The sequence below is a fragment of the Cimex lectularius genome, unplaced genomic scaffold (genome assembly GCF_000648675.2).
Source record: "Cimex lectularius strain Harlan isolate CLEC.00 unplaced genomic scaffold, Clec_2.1 scaffold22, whole genome shotgun sequence".
NCBI lineage: Eukaryota > Metazoa > Arthropoda > Insecta > Hemiptera > Cimicidae > Cimex > Cimex lectularius.
Genome location: NW_019392657.1, coordinates 2007776 through 2035764, shown reverse-complemented (window position 1 = coordinate 2035764; position 27989 = coordinate 2007776). Strand labels below are relative to the sequence as shown.

The following is a 27989-nucleotide window of genomic DNA, read 5'->3' as shown; positions in this document are numbered from 1 at the left end:
TGTTGCCTCTATTCCTAGACTTGGGCAAACATCCATTTCATATAGTACTAGCCAAACGGTGATAATGCTACCATGAGGAAGGTAACTTTTTTTTTGTAAATTTTACCTTAACACGTTTTCCATGTGCTAACAAAACGTTATGGAAATGGCTCAAAATATTTTTACCCTTAAAGAAATCAATTTTTAAAAAGAAACTATTGTCATGGTGCAGGTGTAAAAAAATACTATTTGCTTAACTACTAACTCCTAATTATTTGTTTTTTAACTAGTATTTGTTTAACAAAAAAATTTAGTAAATATGAACACTGCTGCTGGTGTAAACTCAGCAAGCAACATAAGCGTTTAAATCAATAAAATATAATTTTAATATTGGCCAGTGAGATAGTTTGAATAAACAAAATTAGATTACGAATAGTAATACCACGTTCCAATTTAAATTGAAAATAATAATATATTATTTTTAACACAGAAGTCGGTTTAAAAAATTTAAACAAAAATTAACCCTAGTTTAATTTTTGATATGCGATCTTCGCATCTACTTAATCACTCAGGCTCATAAAACCAAATGTGATTTTAATAATAATCAAAGTTCTTTAAATTTTTTATGGTAAGTGATAATATTCTTTTTATTAAAGAGGCACTAGTGAGTTTGTTTTGTTTTTCACAACCGAGGCCCGTATTCTACACACTTTTAGAATGTTAGTCACAAAAGAAAAATGTCCACGGAGTTGCAACAGGCCTTTGACCCATTTTTATGACTATTGTTTATTGGAAGTTTTTATTATTTAAACTGTTTTTGAACTGCGGGTTAGCCTCGTAAAGAATTGCCAATTAAAAGGAAAAATTATATTTGTTACTGTAACATTCACAGAGACGCGTTTGAAAAATTATTAGATATGTGAAATGTACTTCGGTTTCAGATCAAGATTGTAATTGTAAGAGAAAATCGGCAAACCAGACAAAACTATATAAATGAAAAGTAAAAGAAATATTCTATATCAATAATCACATCATTAAAGCTAGCAAGATTAGTAAGAAGTTATAAGACCGCTTAAAAAAAAGAAGTTCTGACAGACAAATTTGTCACGATTTCTCAGCACTGATAGAAACTGCCATTTGTGCCACCCAGTAGTTGGTGTTTGTTCTTGTGCAGTTTTTATCAGTGCTGAGTACCTAATCGAACTGGATGAGGCAAGGTTTAGTTTGAGGTTTCCTGACGGGCGAGAGAGAGTTTGGAGAACAGGATGTATCCCTGCAACACTTTTACTATGGAGAAGCTATGGAGGTGGTGGTGTTATGTTTCAGGCATAAATTTCCATTTGGCACACACTTGATCTTCATCGAGGATACATTGAAGATGTTTTATCAAAAGTTGTTCCTTATTTGCAATTAAATGGCGACGGTTTTATTTTTATGCATGACAATCCAAGGCCCCATACAGCTTGGATCGTTGGTGACTTAGAACGGGCTTCAATTCAATGTATGGAGTGGCCAGCATATAGTCTCGACATAAACCATATCGAATATTTTGGGACGAGTTGTCAAAGAGGGTAAAAAGCCGCCCAGTGATGCCAAAGAATTCATACTGTTGGAAGAGAACGAAAATATTCCACACCACTACATTCAAAACCTCATAAAATCAACGCGAGAGGTGGAAAGGCTATGCACTGAATTGAATATTTTTTTCAAATGTTTCCATAGCAACATATTGGTAAATTTGTTTTATTTAACTATATTTTATATTTTTCTTTAAAAATATTCAGTCAACAACAAAAATAAAAATTATAACGATTGCAAGTATTTATTTAAGAACAAAAACAAAACGAGGGTGTCTACTTTTTGCCCTGTAGTTGATCACGCAGCATAATGTATGAATGATTCCTCCGTAAAATAAACGTGCGATAATTTGTTGAAGTTGTCAATAATGAGTTAGTTTAAGAAAAACGCATTTTTCATTTCTTTGCCGACGTTTCGACCTTTATTCGGGTCATCTTCAGTGCATAAAGTGTGGAGCTATTCTTGTGGTGTCATTTTGGTCACATATTATCATATAACGTCATATCACAAGAATAGCACCACTTTTGTCCTGAAGATGGCCAGAATAAAGGTTGAAACGTCGGGAAAAAAATTAAAAATGTGTTTTTCTAAACTACCTCATTCTTTTGCTCCTCACGACTCCAACAAATTATGAAAAAACAGATCACTAAGAAACACATAAATGTGTATTAATTTATTTATTATTTTCTATAATTATACGGCTTCAATAACAAGAGGATAGAAAGTTGGAGTAGACGCTAAGAAAATGAGAGGAGAGATGTATACATACATTGGGAGGGGAGTGAACACAAACAAAGCGAGACGATCGACGCATCGAAACATTCCTCGCCAGTCCTCATATACGTACGACAAAGCCTGGATTTGATAAATGTAGGGAAAAAACTATTTACACAAGGATAATCAATAAAAACGGATGGGAATGTGTTTACTTTTCGGAGGGTCCACTCCGTTTCAAACTATACTTAGCTGGAGTGTATTTTAGTAAGACTTTTTTTACGCTTGGATACCAGTCGAGATCCAGATATAACAGGGGCACTAAGTGGATGTTTCCTCGGACGGACGCAGCTCGCCGTGAAAATGCCTACAATACCGGTCAGTGAGTTTCGTTGTTGATGTTGCTGTGGAAAATTAACCAGCTCAAAAAAGCAATATGTCGTAAATGATTTAGTTTTATTTTTGTACAGTTTAAATTTAACTATGGCCAATCTTGGTAAAGTGCGTGTTTCAAATAAAAGGAAAACTCTATAAAGCTAGTTTCTCTAGACAAACTGTACATTAGATAATGATTTGAAGTGATTTAACAGTTTTCTAATATAAATACGTAGTTCACGTTCAGTACGTAAGTCATTAATGAAGCCGTTTCAAATTGGTTACTAGCCATAATTGATCGACAAGTCATTTGACCAGATATGATAAAAATTATTGACCAAAAACGCACCGAGGGAAAAATTAAATAAAACAACGGAAATAACCTACATCAAGATCGACCATTGTACACCATGACACGCCCCTAACGAGAACCGACGGACACAATGACATAAAAACCCTACTCGGACGAGACAGTTCCTCACTGAAGATGGCGATGTGCCGAAACGCGCTTGATTCAATAAACCCGCATGTGAAGACGGACCCAATAAAACCCGGTTCAGCACGAGTTCACCGACTCGCAGGACACCACACGTCATCAACTCTAGAATCACTTTTCAATTAATTAATCTTTAAGTAGGTTGATTGAGATAGAAAGTCAGTGACACGAGCGGGATTCGAACCCAAGACCCTCGGCTAAATGCATCTCAACCCACCTTTCGAATTTTCCTTCCTTTTTGCCATTTTTCAAATGTCGTGTAATCTATTTGATTCTCAGCGACAAATGAAATGGCCACGGAGAGCTTAGATAGACAGATAGATGTAGTATTTCAGGGTATAATATACTGCACCCTTTGAGAGCTATTGTATCCCCCGTGCTCTGCCTAAAGCACATCGGTGAGTCCTATTTCATCAAGAAACTTGATTAATAGGCCCGGTTTCAATGGTTGAAGCTCTTCCTGGTCACATTGTACATCCCAAAACACTTCCTCCTGCGGGCTAATGTAGCTCCGCAGTTTGTTAGTAAGTGTGTTGGTGTCTCTTCTGCTTCCTTGCAGAATCTACATGTGCCATCTTGGATTATTCCAATTTTCTTTAGATGTCCATTTAATCTACAGTGTCCTGTCAGGAATCCTGTTAGGATTCGCAGTCTATTCCTGCTTCCTTTGACACATTCTGTGATTTCTTTCTTGCCAAAATTGGTTAGAAGATTCTTGGATTGTCTATGCCCAAGAAGTGAATTCCAAAGTTCACTCATTTTCTTTTTGTCCTTCTGTCTGAGGTATTCATTAATAGTGTGGGTTCCTATGCCACAGAAGGGTTCGGGTCCTATCAGCGGTGTGGCAGCCCCTTTTCTTGCAAGGGTGTCCGCTTCCTCGTTGCCTTCTACTCCCATGTGTCCTGGGACCCAGCAGAGGCTAACTTTATTCTGCATACCCAATATGTTTAGTTTGGTTTTGCAGTTCAGCACCATCTTTGAACTAATGGTATTTGAGCTTAGTCAGATGGCTGCTTGGCTATCTGACATGATAGCTATATTCTTATTTTTGTACCCTCTATTTAGATTGAATTGGATACATCTTTCAATTGCGTGAATCTCAGCTTGGAAGATACTGGTGTTTTTTCCCATGGGTTCTGACACGGAGAGCTTTCGTGAAGTGTACTTCATTTTGCTTATTAAATCGATCTAATCCTATCGACCTAATCGATCTAAACTCACTATTATACTTCAAGGAGAAAATTCGCTCTGAGCAGTTTAACAATTTGCTATTATCAGTACTTACTTAATGTATTTTTAAATTAATAAGAAATATATTTGTCTTTTGTAAACGGCAAATAATTAGTTTTAATCTATTTGTTTTATTTAATTCCCTAATTTCGTGGCCCGCTTGACCAATTAATACATTACAATTAATTAAGGTTTTTAGTTGAGATGAAAAAAGTTAATGGCACGAGCGGGATTCGAACCCACGATCTTCGGCTAGATACGGCGCTGCTCTACCACTTGAGATATGGGAGGGGGGTTGAGATAGGAAGTTGATGTCCGAGTGGATCGAGGTCACGATAGAGCTTCCTATCTCAACCCCCCTCCCATAACTCAAGTGGTAGAGCAGCGGCGTATCTAGCCGAAGATCGTGGGTTCGAATCCCGCTCTTGCCATTAACTTTTTTCATCTCAACTAAAAACCTTAATTAATTATTCTATTTAATGTTCATCAAATGTAAATAATGCTCTAGTCGATTTATTTGTTGAGTTAACTTTTGGCATTAGTATTGAATTGATTTCCAGTTAATGTTAACCCTACACATAAATTGCACATGCAACAAGGTTAACTTAAATTGATCTATAAACGTCTAAACTTCAAATAAATATTTGCAATTTAACTTAAAAAATATAATACGGATGTATTCAATGCCTGGTCATGAAAGAATATTTTTTTCTGGCTCAAAAATATAATAAATATTCTCGTTAATAGGCGATAAAGTTGATTGGAAGTCTAACAGAAACAAATTGTTTTATGGGCCAGTTTTCAGTGATTCTATCGGATTTTCTTCACGAAGGGTGACCCGATGGCTATCTCAGTTCACCTAACCCGTTATGCTGTTCGCTAGCATACTCCTCAAGCCAGGTGCTCAGAAGATCGTCACTTCCCAACTGAGGTTAAGCTCCAGGGACTTTCGACACAAATTATTACATTAACACCAACCACTCATTCTGGTTAGTCGGTGGAGTACTTGATATTCCTCCATCGTCCTACACACAAAATTAATAATCTAATCCAAATTAGGGTCGACGGAGTGCTTAAATGTAAATAAATCTTCCGTCATCCACCCTAAACACGCACACTGCTGGATGCACACAGCCCCTTACCGCTCACGCTAATAAATACACGCACTCAGACAAAACACATCAAACAGACATATCCTTTGGCCCAGGAGCAGGTGCCCGTGTATCAACCTCTTAATCGGACGGTTCCTCGTTTCCGGGTCAGGTTCTCGTAGGGTCATCTGCAGGTCATGCTCTTGACACCAAGAGCATCTCGGACGACCCCGCCCACTGGCACTGCCATTTTTCTTTTATCAGATTATTTACGGCTCTTTTAGCGTCAGAAGTGATTGTGTCATCATAATCAGGGATATAATGACTCTGATAAATATAAATCTTTAGTTCCAATTGGAAAATAACTTATGAAAATGATAATATTGTAAATAATTGTAATGATATAAATATTGTATAATTTTATGTGTTTAATTTGATCTCTTATCTTAGTTATGATTTTCCAATTGTACAACTTGAACCATTTGGATTTAATGTACAAATATATGATGGTAGGAAAAAGGGAAGAGGAAAACGTTAATGAAAAGTTATGAAAATGGCTCAGATTATGCGGCATACCAGCTGCAATGGCTCTGGTTTACCTATTATTTGGTCGCTAAACTTCGTACATATTTCATCGGAGGAATTGCTAATGTACAACAGGCGATTAATTTTAGCCTTTTTACGCATTCAATCGAAACAAACGATTTGTATTGAATTGTAAAAACTTTAATAACTCATCTTTATGAAACAAGCTCAGATTATGCAGAGTCACAGTGAAGACGTCCTTTATGCAAAAATTATTAACTTTTTTATGATGTCATTATCGATTGTCAGCTTCGTCAGCCAAGTGATCAACATAAATTGACACAAGGATGAGTTTTCTTATAAATCGTATATAAATTCGTATTAATGATAATAAAAAATTACTAATAAATAATTTTCAACCGGTGTAAGTTACAGGAACGACGACAAAATCGTCCATGTGCTATTTTACATCCAGTTTGTTGCATTTTACGTATAAATTTTTAGCAGTGTCGGAATGTCGATAAGTTGATTATTATTTCAAGGTGCGCGCTCGTTATAAACGATCCCAATAATACAATTATAGATTTGAGAATTTCACGGCCCATTGGCGATTAAATTAGGTTTACCTCTGAATTTCAACATTTGTTTTTCAAACGAATACGCCTAATTAAGGACGGAAACGTTATTTTTGTGTTTTATACGGTGATGTATAATAGGAAAAGAGAGAAAGGGGCTTTGTACCCGAGCTGAAATATTAATGGTTATTATATTCAGACAGATTATGCGGCATAGGAGGTTGAATTTGCATTTCATACGAATATTTACTATGTACAAAAGCTTGGCTTTTATTGTGCCTTCTTTACAGATGCTGTGTGTTGAAATTGCACTTACACCAAGAAGTCCTTTTATTTAGTTGTTCACTTCTGAATTTTCAATCATTTCTTGTTATACAAAAACTTGATAAAATAGATCTATTTCGCCTAAAAAGTCATAAAAACAACAACAGCAACAACTCTGACGAATTTGATTTTCTAATATCGTTTTGTAAAATAAACTTTTTTTACTACTGCTGTTGCGCTTTGCCACAATTGTCAAATATAGCATGAACATTTATGAAAATTGATTAGAGTTCGTGGTCCGATTGATCAAATAACTTCTTTTGAATCAATTCTTTATGAAAGGTATTAGTTGAGATAAAAAAGCCAGTGTCACGAACGGGATTCGAACCCATGACCTTCGGTTAAATGCGCCGCTGCTCTACCACCTGAGCTATCGTGACTTCGATCCACTCGGACACCAACTTCTCATCTCAACCTCGCTTCTCGAATTTTCCCTCCTTTTTGCCATTTTTCAAATGTCGTGTAATCTATTTGATTCGGCGACAAATGAAATGGCCATGGAGGGCTTTCGTGAAGATATACTTCAGTTTAATTATTAAATCCATTACAGTTCGTGGTCAGATTGACAAATTAACAATTTTCAATTAAATAATATTTATGAAAGGTATTGGTTGAGATAAAAAGTCAAAAAGGAGGGAAAAGCAAGAGGTGAGGTTGAGATGGGAAGTTGGTGTCTGAGTGGATCGAAGATCACGATAGCTCAAGTGGTAGAGTAGCGGCGTATTTAACCGAAGGTCGTGGGTTCGAATCCGTCTCGTGACACTGACTTTTTTTTCTCAACCAATACCTTACATAAAGATTAAATAATTGAATTTTATGAAAATTATTAGTCTTGGTCTAGAAAAGTCTTGGTTGAGATAAAAAAGTCAAAAAGGAGGGAAAATCGAGAGGTGAGGTTGAGATGGGAAGTTGGTGTCCGAGTGGATCGAAGTCATGATAGCTCAAGTGGTAGAGTAGCGGCGTATTTAGCCGAAGGTCGTGGGTTCGAATCCCGCTCGTGACACTGACTTTTTAACTCAATCAATACCTTACATAAAGATTAATTAATTGAAATTTATGAGAATTATTAGTCTTGGTCTAGTAAATTCTTCGTTGAGATGAAAAAGTTAGTGTCACAAGCGGGATTCGAACCCAAGACCTTCGGCTCAATACGACGCTGCTCTAACCACTCGAGCCATCGCGACTTCAATCCCCTCGAATGGTTAGAGCACCGGCGTAGTGAGCCGAAGGTCGTAGATTCCAATCCCGCTCGTTACACTAATTTTTTCATTTCAACCAAGAACTTACATAAAAAATTAATTACTCGAAAGAAGTAATTTGTTCAATCAGACCACTAAATACAATGGGTTACAAAAAAAAGTATATATATATATATTTAGTTTAGAGTTTAATTTTTAAGTGTTCCATATTAATATTTTTCCTGAACGTTTGACTATTAATGATGATTTCTATGTGCCAATAGATTCGTTCTAATTTATATCACTGGAGGCCGTAATCTGCAGTAGGTGTAAAATCCACTCATCACATTCCCATTTTCTACAAAGTCAAGCGGGTCTGCCAGTGACAACTGAACTGCGATTTGAGGTCGGGCCTTGTCAGTGACCTTAAATGGACAAGTTGTACGATTTCTTCTCTGTATTGCAACATTTCCATCGTCAGGAATACGAAAATTCTTCCAGCGGAAGTATCTATGTAAGGCCAACGTTCTCCTTTCTCTGTTTCCTCTGTGCTTTTGTGTGGTGTAAAGACGCTTGTCTCGATCCGACTTTTCCAGTTCTTCCCGAGTCTCTATTTTCTACTTCTATGTCTATTTAAACAGGAGCAGGATGCGAAAACAGCCCTTGTTTACAGTCGCATATTGAAAAAATGTTGCTCCCCGCCTAGTCGAGTACGATATTTCTATCATTCCTTTGATGTTCATTATCAACCTACTAGCATTTTCTATGCAGAGTTAAACGTTAAAAAAGACACGAAATATCACGCTTTATGATACACCGAATTGCCCCTGGGCGCTCGTTTGCTCTATAATGTCACGAACCTCAGAACCTAAGATAGCCCCTTTTCATTATGTATGAAACAAAATAGATTAAAAAAAAATCATTCGTGAAGAAAAAATTATCATTTCAGATAAAGCAAATAATAACGTCATAACATATTGTTCTGTAATTTGATTATTCTTATTTCAAAGTAATTATTTTTGTCGTACACTAATGATAAACATATCACTTAAATCTACGAATGCTGCGTTTTTAGTCTTTTTTAAATATATTTTTTGCGCAGTCTGTTTTTTTGATGTACCTACCAATTGAATCTATATTCCGTAAGATTTTTAATATCTTGAAAAGTGAGATTTTCAACGGATCAATGAGATTGGATCTTGTCAAAGGGTAATCGATAAATCGTTAGGGGCCACCGTTCGAGGGAGCTCCCCATGTTTAATCCGACCTGGATTAACTCAAGGATTAGTCTTCTTCAAAAGAGAAAAACGCTGTTGTGTACAATTTGATCTGCTAGGAAATTATGGATACCATTATTTCAATTATTACCCATTCTACTTAAATTTTGTTAAGCCTAATTATAGGTATAGTATTTATGGTCTGACGTTACAAAACCGACCAAAAGGCCCCCCTGTAAAAATAAAGTCGTACGACCCAATTCTGAAAGAAACTCCAACCACTTGTGTCAATAAACACCTCGTATTTACTAGACAACCTACGACAACCAATGTACCAAAATATTTGTCTATTAAACTTGATTTTCAAACTAACAGGAAAGACAAATTTTCCAACATCCTTCTTACATAGAACTTTGATAAAAACAACGTTAATTTTAGTCCATTATTTTTAGTGGTGTGATTGACCAAATTACTTCTTTCAATTAATTATTCTGTGTACGTAGGGTCTTGGTTGAAATGAAAAAGATAATGTCACGAGCGGGATTCGAACCCACGGCTATCATGATGCATCTCATCGTGAGCTATCTCAAGTCGTTAGCGGCGTATTGAGCCGAAAGTCTTGGGTTCGAATCCCGCTCGTGACACTAACTTTTTCATTTCATCCAAGACCTTACAAACACAGAATAATTAATTGAAAGAAGTTAATTTTTAGTAACTTTTTGATATACGAAAAATGGCTTCCTCGTAAATAATGTAAACAATGCATAATAAATGATCTGTCGTCGGTTAAATGCATTATTTGAAAGAATAATCATCAATGAAGTTGGCTTTCCTTAAAAAAAAAAAAAAAAAAAAAAAAAAAGTCTACACGTTTTGATTGAAACACGTATTAAGCACAATGCTACCAGAAATAGAAGAACGACAAACCTCATCTTACTAATACACCAACATCACAAAGACAAGACAAAAATGAATTTATTTGATATACATTGCATGTATTATTCCAAGAAATAAAAATTAAATGATAATGGAGAAAAATAATTTAATATAATGTAAAATGAACAACCTTCTCTCTGTAAGTTAGACTTGTGCTTGAGTTTTATGCACAAATGTTTTATGCATTACCAAAAATAAACAAGAAACAAAAAATAAATTAGTCATAGCAGTACACATACAATTTATTTATCTATTGTCATTTTATGTAATTTTTTAAATAATCATTTTATTAATATTCTACTCATTCAAATTTATTTTATTTAATTATATATGTTTCAGACCAAAATTGAATTATAAGAGAAAAAATAATGATAATATAAAATTTATATCAATTTTGTTGAGGTGGATGAAATTTATGCTACATTACAGTGTTAATGCATGAAAGAATTTACTTTAGGAACAATAAATTTTATTAAAGCATAAATACGAAGACACGAATCAAAAATAATTATTTGACTTTTATCAAATCAAAATCAATGTAAAGTTTCTTTGTGTAGTAGCTTTTGTCTATTTAGTAATATTTTTATTGTAGGATTTTGAACGATAATTATTGGAGAAAGTGTAGATTTTCTGGTACTTGCTTAATCTAGCATGCACAAGTGATCAAAAAATGTGCTTATACAACATACATAAACAGACCTCATTGGTTCTTTCTCCATCTCAGGTGCGATCTAAAATATTACTCATTTTCTAGTAGTGTTCAATCCTGGATGAAATCTGTCCATTTGGGCTATTTCTACTTGCCTAGATTACCTTGATTAATTACTTGAATGGTACAAAAAACCTAAAACAACTGATCCAGTATGCCCGTTACGCCTGGAATTGCGGACATGAATTAGTTCAGGAATTTAATTTTGAACTTAACGTTTTTTGTTTCCAGCATAGATTTCATTTTTTTAAAGTAAGGATTATGGGGTTATGGTAAATTTTTCAGTTAATTTCATTTATTCTAATGTAAATCAATTTCCTTTTTTTTTACTTGTTTGTATCTTTACTGGTTTTATTCGTAACCAATGTTGAGTTTATATCTTCTTTTTTCTTTACATTTTTCTGTCCATTTTTTATTCCTTTATTCGTATTACTTTTAATTTTGTCCTTTAGTGTAAGTTAATTTTCATATTCAGTTTATGCTTTTTTAATTTTTGTTCTTTGTTTATTGTTAATTTATAGTTTAAGCCGCCATTGTACATATATTCTTGTTTCTTTCTGCAAAAATAAAAGTCTCTCTCTCTCTTTCTCTCCTCTCAAACGTAATTAAATCTGGCTAAAGAATATTTCTAAAAATTTTAAATTTAAAAAATAATTTTCAAAACATTTTTATCAAAGATTTAGTATGAAACCTAAATTTAAATTTATAATAAAAACGTATTCCCAAATATTTAACTTGATTAGAATTGGGTATAATTGGGCAATTAAAATTAAATGTATTTTCGCAAGAATGTAATGCTATATTTTGTAATTAAGTCATTTTAATTTGAGATACAAAAATAATGATTCAGTGTTAAAATGTATTTAAAAGTACATTTTACTTTTTTAACTAGTATAATTTCCTGGTTCATATTTTTTAGTATAAAATCATAATTTCTGCCAGAAAAAGGTGTAGTATCATGCCAACATTTTGCTAGAATGTTTTAGTTTAAGAAAATTGTTAATGTAAATTAAAAATAGTACAGGCCCTAAATTAATTCCCTGTGTAACACTACGATTAATATAACTACGTTAGCTAAAACTTGGGCTTATTGAGTCCTATTAATCAATTATGATTGAATGGAATCGTACACTGATCCTTCGATACCAAAGTTAAAATTTCGAGTAAAATTGCATGGCCTACAGAATCAAAAAATTTTGAGACATCCAAGAATTATGACTTAATTTTTACTATCAAGAATTTTTGATATACTTTTAGAAGCCTCAAAAATGCATCTTTTGCAGATTTCACGCTCCATTTGGGCAATTATTTCGTTATTAGGAAGAAAATAAATAATAAAAAAAAAACATTTTGTTTCAAAATTTTACACAATTAGAATGCAAGGGAAAGAGGCCTGTAATTATTAGCATCGATTTTTTGGCCCAATTTATGTAATGGGATAACTATATATATATATTTTTTTTTAAATTCAGTAGGAAAATGTCCAGCTTTAATTGATAAAAATATGAAGTAGAGGAAAATATATCACGTAAGAAATTTTTTTAAATACAAAATTTGATAAATCACGATCAAAAAGGTGTTTCTTCTTTTAATCCATTTAACGTAGCTAGAAGTGTTTCATAGAATTTTGATTTTTGACAGGTAAAATTTAATATAGAAGAGATAGAGATAGTCTGTCGCTTAAAATATTTGAATTTAGGTGAATTGATTTAGAAATAATGCTTTATTTTATATTTGGACCAACATTAGAAAATAATTGATTGAAGTAGTTTGATATTTCCGTTTTTTCTATTATACTTTCTTGATTAATTGGTTCAACAATATTAAAATTTTTCTCATTGAATTTTTATTAGTTATTTTTCTAATTTCCAAATTTTTTTCAAGGATTAAGACTATTTGATTCAATTTTGCTTTTTTTATGTTTTTATTTCAGGTATTCTTTATTTGGAGTAAAATAATTTTAATTTTTTATTGTTAGTGGTTTTTCACTATTTTTCAAAATTATGAGTCGCGATTTAATACAAGTGATAATTAACAGAGTATTAAGTAAAAAGAGAAAAAATAACGTGGCGTTTTTTAATAAATCCATCTTCATGTTTCAGAGTATACCGGGTGGATCTGGGGGGATGCTCCGCTCCAGGCGGAGGGACGCAAATGCAAAACCAAATCGAGTACTGGACAGAAATTCCAGTCGTGGAATGATTTTTGAAAATGAAGAACTAAGGCTAAGGACAATAAATATAAACGAAGAAATTGAAAAAGGTTCATTACTCGCATGTCTCACTTTTGTGCATAAAATACGTCAGTTCGAACACTAACCAACGTAATATGTTTAACATTTTTATTGATTAATTAGAGGTTTTTATGCCACAGTGTAGAAAACAGAATTATTAATACTTTAGCTTATTACACTACAATTAAGGTAGAAAAAGGAAATATTTTCAATAAAATTCTTTTACCTCCAGGATTGGGTGTGAATAATATTGAATCCTTGAAAACCAGAAAGTCTTAACGTTGATCTTGGTGATTTTCTGGTTTTAAAGATTTTAATATTAATCTATCATAGATGTAAAAACAAGAAAAAAGTTAAAAACTGAATTTTCAATCAATAACCATGGGAAATGATTTTTACGAATAATATGCATAAAAAATGTCTAGAGTGCGCTTAGGATATAATTCGTTCTTGTGTTTTAAAGCAAAATAAAAACTGGAATTGTATTTGACTGGCATTAACAATCCTGCAAAATGACCAACTAAAATAGATTAAAAATTCGAAAATACTAACACGAAAAACCTAACTTACGTTGTGTTTTAATTTAAGAAAATGTTTAATGTAAATTAAAAATAGTACAGGCCATGGAATAGTTCCCTGAGTAACACCACGATTAATAAAAGTGGGATAGCTAAAAGTTTGCCTTATTGAGTCATATTTATCAAATATGATTAAATGGCATCACACATTAAAAAAACTCCATGGCCTACAGAATCAAAAGTTTATGAGACATCCACGAATATGACTTAAATTTTATTGTCAAGAACTTTTGTTATAAAATCACGAGCTTCAAAAGTGTATCTTCCGCAGATCTACACGTTTCAATTGGACAATTATTTTGTTATTGGAAAGAAAATCAACAATTATTTTTTACAAGCTTTTTATTTCAATATTTGTCTCAGTGACAGTGTAGGGAAATGAGGCCTGTAATTATTAGCATCAATTTTTGGGCCCGATTTTTGTTATGGGATAACTATATTTAAAAAAAAGTCCAATGAGAAATGCAGTACTCGCATGCTTAAAAGCCTATTTAACATTTTTATTGATTAATCGGAGATTTTTATGCAACACTTTAATAAAGAAAATTATTAAGACTTTGGCTCATTAATCATTATACTACAATTAAGGTAGAAAAAGGAAATATTTTCAATAAAATTCTTTTACCTCCAGGATTAAGTGTGAATAATATTGTACCCTTTAAAACCAGAAAAACTTAAAGCTAATCTTGGTGATTTTCTGGTTTTAAAGAGTTCAATATTAACCTATCATATATGTAAAAAGAAGAAAAAAGGATAAAAAAGGAATTTTTAATCAATAACCATGGGAAATGTGATTGTTACTAATAATAAGCATGGAAAAATTATGCTTCTAGAATGCGTTTTTAAAAAACTCCAAAATACTAACACGAAAAACCTAACTTATGTTGTGCTTTAGTTCAAGAAAATCGTTAATGTAAATTAAAAATAGTACAGGCCATAGCATAGTTCCGTGCGTAACACATTAATAAAAGTGGGATAGCTAACAGTTTGCCTTATTGAATCCTATTTATCGAATATGATTGAATAACATCATACACTGATCCTTTGATACCAAAGTTTTCAAGTCCAACTTTTGATATAAAATCAGAAGCCTCAAAAGTGTATCTTCTGCAGATTTAATGTCTCAATTGGGCAATTATTTTGTTATTGGAAAGAAAATCAACAATTCTTTTTTAAAAGTATTTTATTTCAAAATTTGACTCAGTGAGAGTGTAGGGAAATGAGGCCTGTAATAATTATCATGAATTTTTGGGCCCGATTTTTGTAATGGGATAACTGTATTATTTTGAAAAATCCAGTGGGAAAATGCATTACTCGCATGCTTAAAAGCCTGTTTAACAATTTTACTGATTAATCAGAGGTTTTTATGCAACGCTGTAGAAAAGAAAATTATTAAGATTTTGGGTCATTAATCATTATACTACAATTAAGATAGAAAAAGGAAATATTTTCAATAATTTTTTTTTACCTGCAGGATTGAGTGTGAATAATATTGAATCCTTGAAAACCAGAAAATCTTAAGGCTGATCTTGGTGATTTTCTGGTTTAAAAGAGTTCAATATCATAGATGTAAAAAGAAGAAAAACAAAAAATAAGTTAAAAAAGGAATTTTCAATCAATAATCATGGGAAATGTGATTTTTTCTAATAGTAAGCATAAAAAATTATGATTCTAGGGTGCGTTTGGGACATAATTCGTGCTTGTGTTTTAAGGCAAAATAAATACAGTCATGCAAAATGACCAAAAAAAAAAAAAATTAAAAATTAATACGAAAAACTAACTTATGTTTATAGTCAATGTGTTTTTCCACTGATACTTTTCTAACAATTAAGAATGGGTTATTTCAAAATCCATTGACAAGGTCAATGAAGTGTGGTAGGGAGATGTATATTGAAATAGTCGATGATATGGCCACCGAAGTGGAAGCCGGTCGAGCTTACCGGTTCTCCTTTTTTCCAGATCTCTAGCTCCCACTTTTTGAGTACTATTTTTAGTGAAATGCACTGTCGGCTTTCAGGCCAGAACGACATAAAGAAACTGAGGAGAGAAAACGAACAACTGAGGCGTGAGATCTGGTCTCTTAGGGACGAGTGCGACAGGCTGCAGGAACTTCTCAAAAGGCAGGTGCGTCCGATTATTTGCACGATGGGGGGATTCAACGAGGGATCGGATAATTCCGGATTAAGGGAGGATTAACCTTTTTTTAAATATGTATGTCGTTATTTTTGTTTCATCCGTACACCGGGATTACACGCTTTGAAACATTTTCAGGATCAAAGAACGACTTACTTCTCGTTTTCATACATACATTATCTTCAACGCTGCCAACACAATATTTCAATGTTCAGAAGTTTTTATTATAAATAATTAATGAATGAAAACTATTCGTTCCTTAAAATTTCACGTGTTTTGTTGTGTACAAATTAGATCTTTTTTATTATTTTATATGTAGGTCGTTTAAAGAAACAACAATTTTTTCTGTTTATCTTCATTATTTATTTACTACAAAGAAAGAAATATCATAAGCATATTTAACCGACAACTAAAATAACTTTAATTAATAATTTTAATACAAATATTTTTTTCAAAACATGATCTCGAATGATAATTGTTATTTTTATTCTATTTTTTTTTATTTATTGGTATTCTATTGTTATTTTTAACTGTTTGCCGCTGTTAGTATGAAATTGCAGCATTTGATGAAAATTTTCATGTGATACATTTTCTACTTTTTGTAACGAAATCTAGTTGCAGAATGTATCAAAAATTTTCATCAAAGCCCCCAAATGAAAAGATGGAATGATCATTAATTTTGTAAATAATGTATCTCCATGTTGGATGATTTAATGCTCCATGGACAAATTTGAAGTGTAGGAAAAATCATTTGCACTCTCTTCTCCATATGCCGCGAACATTTTTTCCATATCCGAAAATAAAACAGCATTAAGCATCAAAAATAGACTTTATTCTGTTCCGACTTGCCAACGGTAGGGATGTATCGAGACTGGCTAACAGCGTTGGGAAATTGTTTACAAATAAAGGCATTTGACCAGAAGTTAATAACTGATAAGTAAACAAACAGGGGCTTAAATTGCTCTCGAACGGCAATCGAGGGAAAATACGAAATCATTTTATGAATACTTCTGTGTACTTACGGGTAAAAAGTTAAGTACAAAGCGGAAGGGCCCTTCACCACGGCTTTATAATTCAATTCGTTATTCACTTTAGATGCCCCCGATTTTGAAAGTGCTCGCTTGCGTGTAATAATTTTAATTTCTCCCTCTGTGCAATTTAATTCAGAAAATATTCCACTCCAGGAGTGTGCTCTGTTGAAGTGTCTGATTATTCCATTAAAGGTAAATTTCTGATGCTTTGTTTTTCGAATTGTTCCTCGATTATTGCTAAGTCATCTCAGTCAGATAATTCGTTTTCAAAATCACCTCAATACCATGTCTTTAGGGTGTATTCATAGATATTAATTGTGTAACTTTGATAATTTGGTTCAAGTCCACAATGGGTGCAAAAGGTTTTGGGTTACCAACCTCTGAGGAATGTGGGGATCGCTATTGAAGCTGTTCCGACAAAAAGCACTCGCCAAATGTCGAACGAACAAGATTTGACACAATCGAGTGTACATCGACACTTATAGGACAGAAAACCTAGTGAAAGAGAACAGGGCATGAAGAGAGTTCTACACGAGGTCACCCCGTACTTGGCTGAACGTCACCTGGAAACACCCAATTGCTCGTTTAAAACCCAATTGATCTGTACATGCCAGGTTTTGAAAAAACAATGGAAGGTACGATTCTCAACAGGATATCGTCCGATTGAATTTACAACTTCCAAAAGTAAAAACGGAAATATTTGGAAACCTTCTATCTCACTCTCCCAATGGTCCTGACCCTGCACCTTCAGACTATCACCTCTTTTTTTTGGTTTATGCGCCTCTTCTTTATGGTACAACTTTCCATGTATAGGAAGTTATAAAAACAGTGAAAGACTATAACTGGGATTGGGTGGTCCGGCCAAGAAATTGAGCTCTTAGCCACCATAGTGTGCACATTTTTTTATTTTTTAACAAAATATTTATTACCATTTGTATTAATTTTTTGGAATAGCATATATATTTTCAATACACGATCTTATGAGGGGTGTTAGTAACCATTGTTGCTCTCTCAACTTTACCCCAGGGATAGTCCTTGCCGAGTAGTTCCCGAGGCCATCTCTGCTTTGTATGACTGACATGATTATAGGGATGGATTATGCTTGGACATGGTTTGAGCTAGAGGGTTGGGGTGAGTGGAGAGCTTATCGTGGAACTTAGAAAATTTTGTGAGGATTAAGTCATTTACATAGAGCGTCTTGAGGTCTTATGGAGGGTGGTATAGGCATAGAGTGGTATGTTAATCATCCGAGGACTTTGGCCCAGTGTTTACCAAACTTTTTGTTTCCGGCACCCTTAAAATATCAAAATTTTTTCACAGTGACCCGAATCAAAACAATGGTCAATCTAAGCATGAACTCAGTAATTCATTTGGAATTCAGAAAAATCATTGATATGTCTAAACCTCCTTATTTTGCCTGCAATTTTATTTAATAAATAACTAAAACTCCTAATTTTCTTGTGAAATTGCAAAACTTGCATTTTGAAAAGCGTTTGTGCACTTAATAGCAAACGCGGGAGTACCACAGGGATCGGTATTAGATATACATTATTTTTAATATGCCAAAATGACTTTCCTAAGCTAGCAGGCCTTAACGTAGCATTATTTGCCGATGATGCAGCATTGTTGCATCTTCCTGGCGTGTTAGTGCTATTGTGAAAAAAATAAATAATCCTATAAAGAAATTAGACAAGTACTTGAATAAATGGAAAATTAGAATCAGGACTGCTAAGATGGAAACTATTAGGGGCTCTGTGTTGCCTTGTTCGCTCCCGTTAAATATAGCTGGATAGTTAGTTAAATTTTAAGTCCCAAATAGACTCACTTGTAAATAAGGGGAAAAAAGTGTGAAAATGTTGTTTCCGCTGTTGAGCAGGGACTCTTAGCGTGAAAAATAAAATCATTATTTACAAAACAGTTATAAGACCGATACTCACGTACGCTTGTCCTGCCTGGTGTTTCACATGCTGTAGAAATATTAAAAAATTACAGGTAGTTTAAATGTATATAGTTTTTTAATGTGTGTTTGTGTTGTGTCTGTGTGACTTTATGATAGTTTATTGGAATGAATATAATTCACTGGCTTCAAAGGAAGGGGTTGCTTATAACCCCGCCCTGAAGAATATCGAGTACTCTTGGGGAGTGAAGGAAGGGGCTGCTTATAACCCCGCCCCGAGGAATATCGAGTACTCTGGGGGAGTGAAGGAAGGGGTTGCTTATAACCCCGCTGGGTGAGTGTATGATGTCTGGAGAGTAAAAGTAAGTTATTAACAGAATGGGGTGGGTTCAACCCCGCCCTAAAGAATATCGAGCACTCTGGGGTGAGTGTATGATGTCTGGAGAGTAAAAGTAAGTTATTAACGAGAATGGGGTGGGTTCAACCCCGCCCTAAAGAATATCGAGCACTCTGGGGGAGTGTATGACGTCTGGAGAGTAAAAGTAAGTTATTAGAGTGAAAGGAAGGGGTTGCTTATAATCCCGCCTCGAGGAATATCGAATACTCTGGGGTGAGGGTATGACGTATGGAAAGTAAAAGTAATTTATTAGCGTGAAAGGAAGGGGTTGCCTAAAACCCCGCCCCCAGGAATATCGAGTACTCCGGGGGAGTGAATGTGAGACATCTATGTTTGTCGTGATGAATATATATGTATTGCATGTTTTGTTTCCATTCTGTATTTGACAAAGTGAGATACAAACGAGTGACTAGCGTTCTAGGATATAAACGTAGTATATATTTGAAATCGGAGAGTCAGTAACCAGATCGAGGCGCTCAAATGGCTGCAGTTTAAAACAAAATATGCGCCAAAGAAGAGAAAAAAGAAGGAAAACGCGCAGAAGGCCGGCTATGACCTCAGCTGTTCTTCGGCCCATAAACTTCTCACTTTAATATTATTACAGGTAGTACAAAATAAGTTCGTTAGGTTGTGTACAATTCCCCGATATACACTAAAATAGATCTCCTGCATAAAAAGGCGGAGGTAGAAATAGAAGAGTTTATAACCAAACGTGCGACCAAATTTTTGAATGCATTTGAATGAATGTATTATTTTATATACCATACGAATAAATAAAAAATAAAAAATAATAATACTCGAGATCTTGTTTAGTAGTAGCATTTATATCTGGAATGGAAAAGAAGCACAATTGTGTTTTGTATTAAACACAAGTACAAATACAAATTATTATTTTTCTTTATTTATTTAGATGAATAGTTGTTTTGCTACATTTTCTTAAAATGTTAATTATGAGTAAGAATTTTATGCATTGGGTTAGTAACATGAGAATAGGCTTCGTGTCATTTCAGAACCCCACGTTTTTGTCTACACGTACATTTCCTATTCATCATCTTTAACATCAAATTACACACCGTGTATCTATTTATTATTTATAATTTATACAAATTAATTGCGTATAATGCGTGTTACAAAATTTAAATAAAAAACAAAACGCAGGATCAGTCGTGTAACTGAGGGACGGATAAAAGATGAATATTGAGATTTTTTTTTGTGTAGGAGGAAGAAGACGATGAAGACGAAACCGAATATGAGGAGGACGAACAAGAAATTGAAACTAAGGTCGAAAGAAATCATACGAAGAAATTCGAAGGAGATGGTCTGAGTATCGTCCCCGAGGAGCCAGAAGAAGCGACGACACCCGACTGCGTCCTACCACAAATAACTTCATTGATTAAAGTTCGTTTTGTTAATTTTATACAATAATTTGATGGTATTCTTTCAACTTGATAAATATCATGCTAAACTGCAAAAATATTTATTTTTATTATTCAAACTCAATTATTTTTACTCATAAAATAATTCCGATCATACTCTCAAAACGGTTCAGTTAAAATGAGTGGAAAACGTGGGTGTATTGCGTATTTTCGATATATAAAAAATGACGTTTATCTCATTTTCTCTCTCTTTCTCTCAAAATAATGATTTATCAATTAATTAAAGATATTTAGAGATAAATGTTTAATATTATCGTGACGCAGTTTGTTAATCGTTTAATTGACCATGAGCTAAACTCGTTTCTGTACAGGCTTTTCTACGTTTTTGTATTTTTGTAATTTTTTTTTCAGCAGGAAGTCAACAATGAGAAAGGACTGCTGGAGTATAAAGGAAGGCCATCACCGTGTCTGCGGATAAATAGCGTTCATCCGTTTACAGCAGCAGCCACGCTTGATCTCGATTTATTTCCAGGGGTCACGGTAAGTTGTGACGGTGGCCGTTTTCAAGCAGGCCACATAGCATACTCGTAAAAATTTATTTTACCAGCATTAAATCAAATTTATATATCGACCTCACAACATCGTGTCTTTCTCAATTAAGGTCGATTCGTAAAGAGTGTTTTATCGTTGAAGTCAAGTTATTAGGCAGAAATGTTCAAACCAAATGACATATGCTTAGTCACATAGACAATCCCTACGAAAAAACAGAATATGTTATTAAACATTTTACCCCCCCCCCCCAAAAAAAAATAGCCTGAAAACAGGAGAAATCTTGAAAACATTCCCAAAAAACGAACTTTCAAAATTGACGAATTGATTTAACTAATAAGTCTTGGTTATGTCCCTAATGTCAGTGAATTTTCTGAGACCATCCTGAAAGTAAAACAGGTAAACATCAACATATCATTGTACCGGCCCATCTCAATACTTCCACTTTTCACACAATTATTCGAAAAGTTTTGCTTAAAAAACTGAAACCCTTCATTGAAAAAGCGACCATTATACCAAGCCACCAGTTTGGTTTCAGAGCCAAACACTTAACCACAGTTCAGATTCATAAAATCACTGATACTATTGAGAAAGCTCCAGGGAGATAAAAATATATGTTCGGCTTTATTCCTGCCTTTGATAAAGTTGGGCCCGCAGGTTTAATAAATAAGCTTAAAAAACATTCCAAAAACAATATATTGAACTTTTGACCTCCTTCCTTTTGGAAAAACTGCTCAAAGTTAAATAACAACACGAATACTCTGATTTGTTTAAAATCAAGGCTGGCGTACCACAAGGTAGCATCATAGGCCTCGTTCTGTTCTTGCTGTATGTAATGGAAAACAAATCCGTTGCAACATTTTCCAATGGCAGACCTGCTCTCTCGAAAAATGTATCCGTGCATCCACGAACCGACTGAAAATGGCAACACCGTCCACTATCACTAATAACACTACATCAATTATCACACAGACAGACCAACATACATATTCATTCCATTCGTTCAGGGCCTATCACACAAATTAAACACAATTCTTTCTTCTGATAACTTTAAGATACCCTTCAAAAACTATAAAACTGTTCAAAATCTTTATTCCAAAATTCAAGAACCCACACTTGTAACAAACAAGTCTGATGTAATTTACAAAATCAATTGTATAAATTGTCCAGCAACTTATAACGGAATTACATCTCAATATCTGGATAAGAAGGTAAAACAACATATATATGTGCAAAAAACCTAAACAAAATCCTACAGAACTGGCTACCCACCATTTTGAACACAACACAATTTCGATTTCAACAACCCAAATATATTAAACAAACATAAACGTAACTTTTTAGAAATGATTTACATCAACAGAGATAAATACAGCATCAATTACAGAACAGACACATTAAACTCAGCCGCAGATACGCTAGTATCATAAATCAAGTTCAATATCAATAACATACATATAACACACAACATACAGTACAACATATAAAACTATGTGTGTTTCTTGGTGGCCTGTTGTTTCATAATTTGTTGAAGTCGTGAGGAGCGGTCAAGAATGAGGTAGTTTTAGAAAAACACCTTTTTCATTTTTTCGTGACGTTTCGACCTTTATTCGGGTCATCTTCAGAGCATAAAGTATGGTGCTATTGTGGCATATTAGTTTTGTGTGGCAGAATACTTCACAACACATTCAGACAAAACCAATATGACATCACAAGAATAGCTCCACGCTTTATGCCCTGAAGATGACCCGAATAAAGGTCGAAACGTCGGCAAAAAATGGTGTTTTTCTAAACTACATCATTCTTGACCGCTCCTCACGACTCCAACAAAATATAAAACAATCAATTCCACACATCAAACAATTCTATAGTCTAAATCTCCGAAATATCCAATAATTTATCTCTCCTTTCCCTGATAATCCTGTCTATAATAATCCTAAAAGGCTAAACAGGCCCGAACGCTGTTTCAGAGTGAGGTGCGGCAATGAATTCTCGGAAGTCAAACAGAAACAGGCCGGTATACCGCAAGGTAGTATCCTTGGTCCTGTCCTATATATCATTTATACTGCTGACCTACCATCCTGACACTATTATCACCACCTACGCGGATGACACCGCAATCCTATCCTAACTCGAATTCTGTCCAAACTACCTCCAACATCCAGGAACATCTTGAGCTTATCGAAGACTGGTGTAAAAAAATGGAGGACAAGACCGAACGAAGAAAAATACACTCAGTGTACTTTTACGCTGAAAAAGCAGTCTTGCCCTCCATTGTACGTCAACAACAAAGAGATACCAGTTTCCACTCAAGTCATATACCTGGGACTATATCTCGACAGCAGACTAACGTGGAATCGTCACACAACTTAAAAAAAAGCAACTTAATACAAGACTTGGACTACTACGAAGACTTTTAAGACCGAAATCGACTTTGACAATTAAGACAAAACTAACACTATACAAGACTTTACTAAGACCAATATGGACATACGGAGTAGAACTGTGGGGCACTACAAGCCTTCCAATATCCAGCGCATCCAGTCCTTCCAATCGAAAGTCCTTAGACAAATTGTCAAAGCACCATANGATATTCCAAAATATTGCCTATAAACGTCGAGCCTTCTACAATTGAAAAGGTGCTCGACTGTTACTCTATCCTTGCATAATGGGCACCTATGCGGTCGCTTTCCAACTAGAAGGTGCCCGTGCGTAATTCTTGTATGACCTATGCGTAGTCTTGTCAGTATGACCTTTTCCTTTTTTGACCCATTTTCCGTGAACCAGGGACCGACGTCTTTCTTAACCTGCCACAGTTTGGCAGGGTTATTTCTATTTTTCCGAGCCCAGCGGTTTTTCCATTATTCTTTTATCGTATTTGAAATTAATAACGTGGTGCGCTGGGCGTATTGGTTGGGAAACGTCGTGAGGTCCTCTGGCTGCTTCTTTGGCCGCCCTGTCTGCTGTTCCCGGTTATCCCTATGTGGCCGGGAACCCACACCAAGACGACCTTCTTCCCAACTGTGTCGATCCGTTTTAATTGTTGTTTTATTTTGTTTACTAATGGGTCCACGGAGCTTCTTCTCCTGAGCTTCTGGACCGCACTGAGCGAGTCGGTATATACTACAAATGATTCATGACGCTGACTTTTTATTATGCTCAGTGCGAGGGATATGGCATTTAGTTCCGCCGTGTACACGCTCGCGGCGGGAGGGAGTGACAATTTTTTTGTTTCTCCCTCCGTGTACACGGCACACCCCACGACCTCTGCCGATTTTGGTCTGGCATCTCTATATTCGTTTTTCAGGGCTTCAAAAATTCCTTTATATACATAGTGGGGTGTCTCGTTCTTTTTTAATTTTGCCAAATCCCACTCACGATCTGTAAACATTCATATTGGTTAATGTATGCCAAACCATCACGCTTCAGTTTTGAACTATGCAATAAATGTTTATAAGTAGTACTTTATACATGAGCTCAGAACCAAAACCACAAACTCATTTTGCTTTAACTGTATTTCTTAACTTTAATATACTGTTTGTTCTTTCAGGTATTCGAGGTGATAGAAGATGCAATCAAAGTTTGCCAAGGGGTCGTGGGAGTGAGACTGTTGTCTGGCTCTATTTACATAAGCTGTGAATCAAAGGAGAGCTTGGATTTGTTAATAAACTCCGGTTTGAAACTGAGAAATGAGCAAATTTCTCTCTACGACGTTTCCCAAGGCACTGTCGTATTGGACTTGAAAGGGGTTCCACATCATCTCACCGACTGCGATCTGGCCCACGTCCTTTCTCAGTTCGGGCCTGTAATTGGTAAAACGATTCGAATAATAAAAAAAATATATTCATTTTATTTCCAAAACAGACATATGAAACCTGAAGACATTTTTTTAAAAACATATTTTGTTACATTCACTAGTTTTCGTGGTCCGCTTGACCAATTAATATTTTTCAATTAATTAAGGTTTTTAGTTGAGATAAAATTTAATTGGTCAAGGGGACAAGGAAAACTAGTGAATTTAATAAGATAAAATGAAGAATACCTTCACTAAAGCTCTCCGTGGCCATATCATTTGTCGCCGAGAATCAGATTACATGAAATTTGAAAAATTGCAAAAAGGAGGGAGAATTCAAAAGGTGGGGTTGAGATGGGAAGTTAGTGTCCGAGTGGATCGAGGTCACGATAGCTTATGTGGTAGAGCAGCGGCGTATCTAGACGAAGGTCGTGGGTTCGAATCCCGCTCGTGACACTGACTTTTTTATCTCAACTAAGTACCTTAATTAATTGAAAGTAATTTATAAAATTAATTGTCTCTAGTAACATACATTGGAATTTCATCGCAATATCTAAAAAAACGGAAAAAACACACATCTCTGACTGTAAAGCACCAAAAACCACAGCATTGGCCACACACCACTTTAAAAAACAACAATTTAATTTCGATAAAATACAGATACTAAACACAGAAAAAATACAAACGCGGCTTTTTAGAAATGGTTTACATTCCACATAGCATTAATTACAGAACATACACGCAGTCAGCCGTATCTAGGCTAACATCATAAAGCATATAAACTACTAAGCCTTAATTTTTTATCCCTTCATTCGTTTATCGTCCTTAAAAATTAACTTCCTTTCCAATATTGAATGCCGATTCACAAATCCATCCCAGAGAATCCTCATTCTCGACCTCCTTTGAGTTAAATAAAACCGCCTATGATCAAAGAAAATTTTCCAGATTAACAGCGTTCTCCGCCCTGTCACAATCATATAAAAACTACAGAATACAAATTCACGTTTCCCAACACTTTCACGCAAAGCCAATATAACACCACAATAATAGCACCACACTTTACGCCCTGAAGATGATCCGAATAAAGGTCGAAACGTCGGCAAAAAAATGAAAAAGGTGTTTTTCTAAAACTACCTCATTATTGGCCGCTCCTCACGAATAACGGTAGTGAAGGAGGTCTCGGGTCAGATGTAGGTCCTGTCTTCCCACCTAATTTAGGTTCCGGAGCTATCTGAGGCGATGACATTCCAGCGCCAGCAAATGCCAATTTTAAGCTAAACTTGTTTAGTAAAGTAACTATATGTAAGCTATGTTGTTTTATAAACATCTTTGTGTATGAGACATTAAATCATCATAAATCATCTTGATATAAATCTCTGACCCTATTTTAACAAAGCTTGAGATGTTATGCCCTTTTGACATCAACGGGTCCGGTGTAATTGGCGGTCTGGGGTCAGACCTAGGTCATGTCCTTTTTCCCACCTAAGTTAGGATCCGGAGCTCTCAACGGGCATTGCATCCCATATTGCATTTTATGACTCATCCTGTAATAAATTCTTAAATGAATTTATTACTATGTACACACCACTAGACCATAGTACGCATAAGACCCATTAGTTATTTAACATCCCACCATCGAGCGGACCCTATTAAATCATACATACAACAGTTAATTAAGGTTTTTAGGCGAGATAAAAAGTTAATGGCACGAGCGGGATTCGAACCCACGATGTTCGGCAAGATACGCCGCTGCTCTACCACTTGAGCTATCGTGACCTCGATCCACTCGGACACTAACTTCCTATCTCAACCCCACCTTTGAATTTTCCCTCCTTTTTGCCAAGGATCGTTGGATATCATTAAACTGTTTAGAAATTAGATACCTTCCAGTAACTGTTTATTCACTTATCCAGCGATTTCTTGTAAGGTTTTGAAGTGTTGTCTTGCCCTAGAATGGAAATAATTGATCTAAAAATTTTCAGGAGCTGTTGAAAGAAAATTATATTGTGATGTAGATACTGGCGAAAGGTTGGCGAGGATCAAGCCTCGAGTTTCAATTCCAAAAAGGCTCTTCCTGCAGGGAAGCGAAATTGTCATGAGGCCGTTAGCTCACGAAGAACTTGTGAGACTTTCGATTCAACAGTGTCCTTTAAAGCTTAACGTGAAGTGAGCGATATTCAATTAGAAAAATGTTATTCATGTTTGACGTTTGATTTTTTTCCCACAGGCTACCAGTACTAACTGATATTGCTGATATCAAAGATACGCTACCGACAAACTCGACGTTGTCAGCGAGCTGCGATACGGCTAAATCCACTTCGGCTGAGCCTTTCGTATTCCCAGGAAACTCTTCGGCCTCCACAGTGGATTTGACGGCAAAGTAATTATTTTATGTTCATTTTAAATATTACAATATGTATTCAATAAATAGTATGTATTTCTCATTATAATCAACATTAAATGCAAACATCCGATTTTTTTAGAATGGAGGAAAGGTGCCAGAGCGCTCCGAACATCCGTAGTCAACAAGGATCGCCGGTAAACACAGTCAGGAGAGGGATAAGCGACGGAGAAGTGAAACGTGCTGTGAACAGGACGAGAAAAATATCCAAGAAGGGTCCGAGCCCTTTGCCTTCCTCCTCGTCCGAACAAGATTCTCCGACTAAGCCGCGGAGAAGGAGATCTTCCGTGCTGCAACCGCCGGTCAGTTTCGAAAAAGAAATATCGCCCAGTCTCAGTTCCAGGGCGAGTTTCAGAAGAAAACTGTCAGCGACCGGAAGGGAAACGGGAAAACTCCCTTGGTGCGCTTGCTGGGGAAACGGCTGTATCTAGTGGCATCACACCCTTGTAAATTCTTCAAACGTACATTCCAGAAAGTCAATGGTATTCGTCTAAGCATTGTGATATAAATAAAAATGACAGTTGACGATTTTATTATATTTTAATTTTGTTACGGTTACGCTGGTCAAATCTTTGGTAAACCACGAAATATTTTATTTCTGAAAACTTTCGAAACAACTTTGTATCTAATCGATAACTCTTATGTTTATTAACAACGATGACAACATTAACTTA

General features: G+C 35.0%; 1 protein-coding gene across 4 annotated transcripts; it reads left to right on the top strand.

The window, feature by feature from the left end:
- The first annotated feature begins 25 nt into the window (after positions 1-25).
- On the top strand, positions 26-27989 carry LOC106665385. 4 transcript variants are annotated; one of them, XM_014391805.2, is made up of 9 exons: positions 26-81; positions 13030-13189; positions 15756-15862; positions 20415-20594; positions 20984-21112; positions 24672-24933; positions 26897-27080; positions 27142-27294; positions 27398-27989. In XM_014391805.2, the coding sequence occupies exons 1-9, from the start codon at positions 73-75 to the stop codon at positions 27744-27746; spliced, it is 1533 nt and encodes a 510-aa protein (XP_014247291.1). In that variant the 5' UTR covers positions 26-72; the 3' UTR covers positions 27747-27989. The 4 variants fall into 4 exon arrangements, with proteins under 4 accessions (XP_014247291.1, XP_014247281.1, XP_014247273.1 ...); XM_014391795.2 differs by lacking the exon at positions 26-81 and adding an exon at positions 2387-2649; XM_014391787.2 differs by lacking the exon at positions 26-81 and adding an exon at positions 8368-8579 and having other exon boundaries at positions 20987-21112.

Excerpts from the sequence above, each read along its gene's own strand:
- LOC106665385 (XM_014391777.2), top strand. The coding sequence starts at position 8,496 with ATGGACAAGTTGTACGATTTCTTCTCTGTATTGCAACATTTCCATCGT. Across the intron at positions 13,190-15,755 it reads AAACGAAGAAATTGAAAAAG|GCCAGAACGACATAAAGAAA; the intron begins GTTCATTACTCG and ends GTCGGCTTTCAG. Across the intron at positions 27,295-27,397 it reads ACAGTGGATTTGACGGCAAA|AATGGAGGAAAGGTGCCAGA; the intron begins GTAATTATTTTA and ends CGATTTTTTTAG.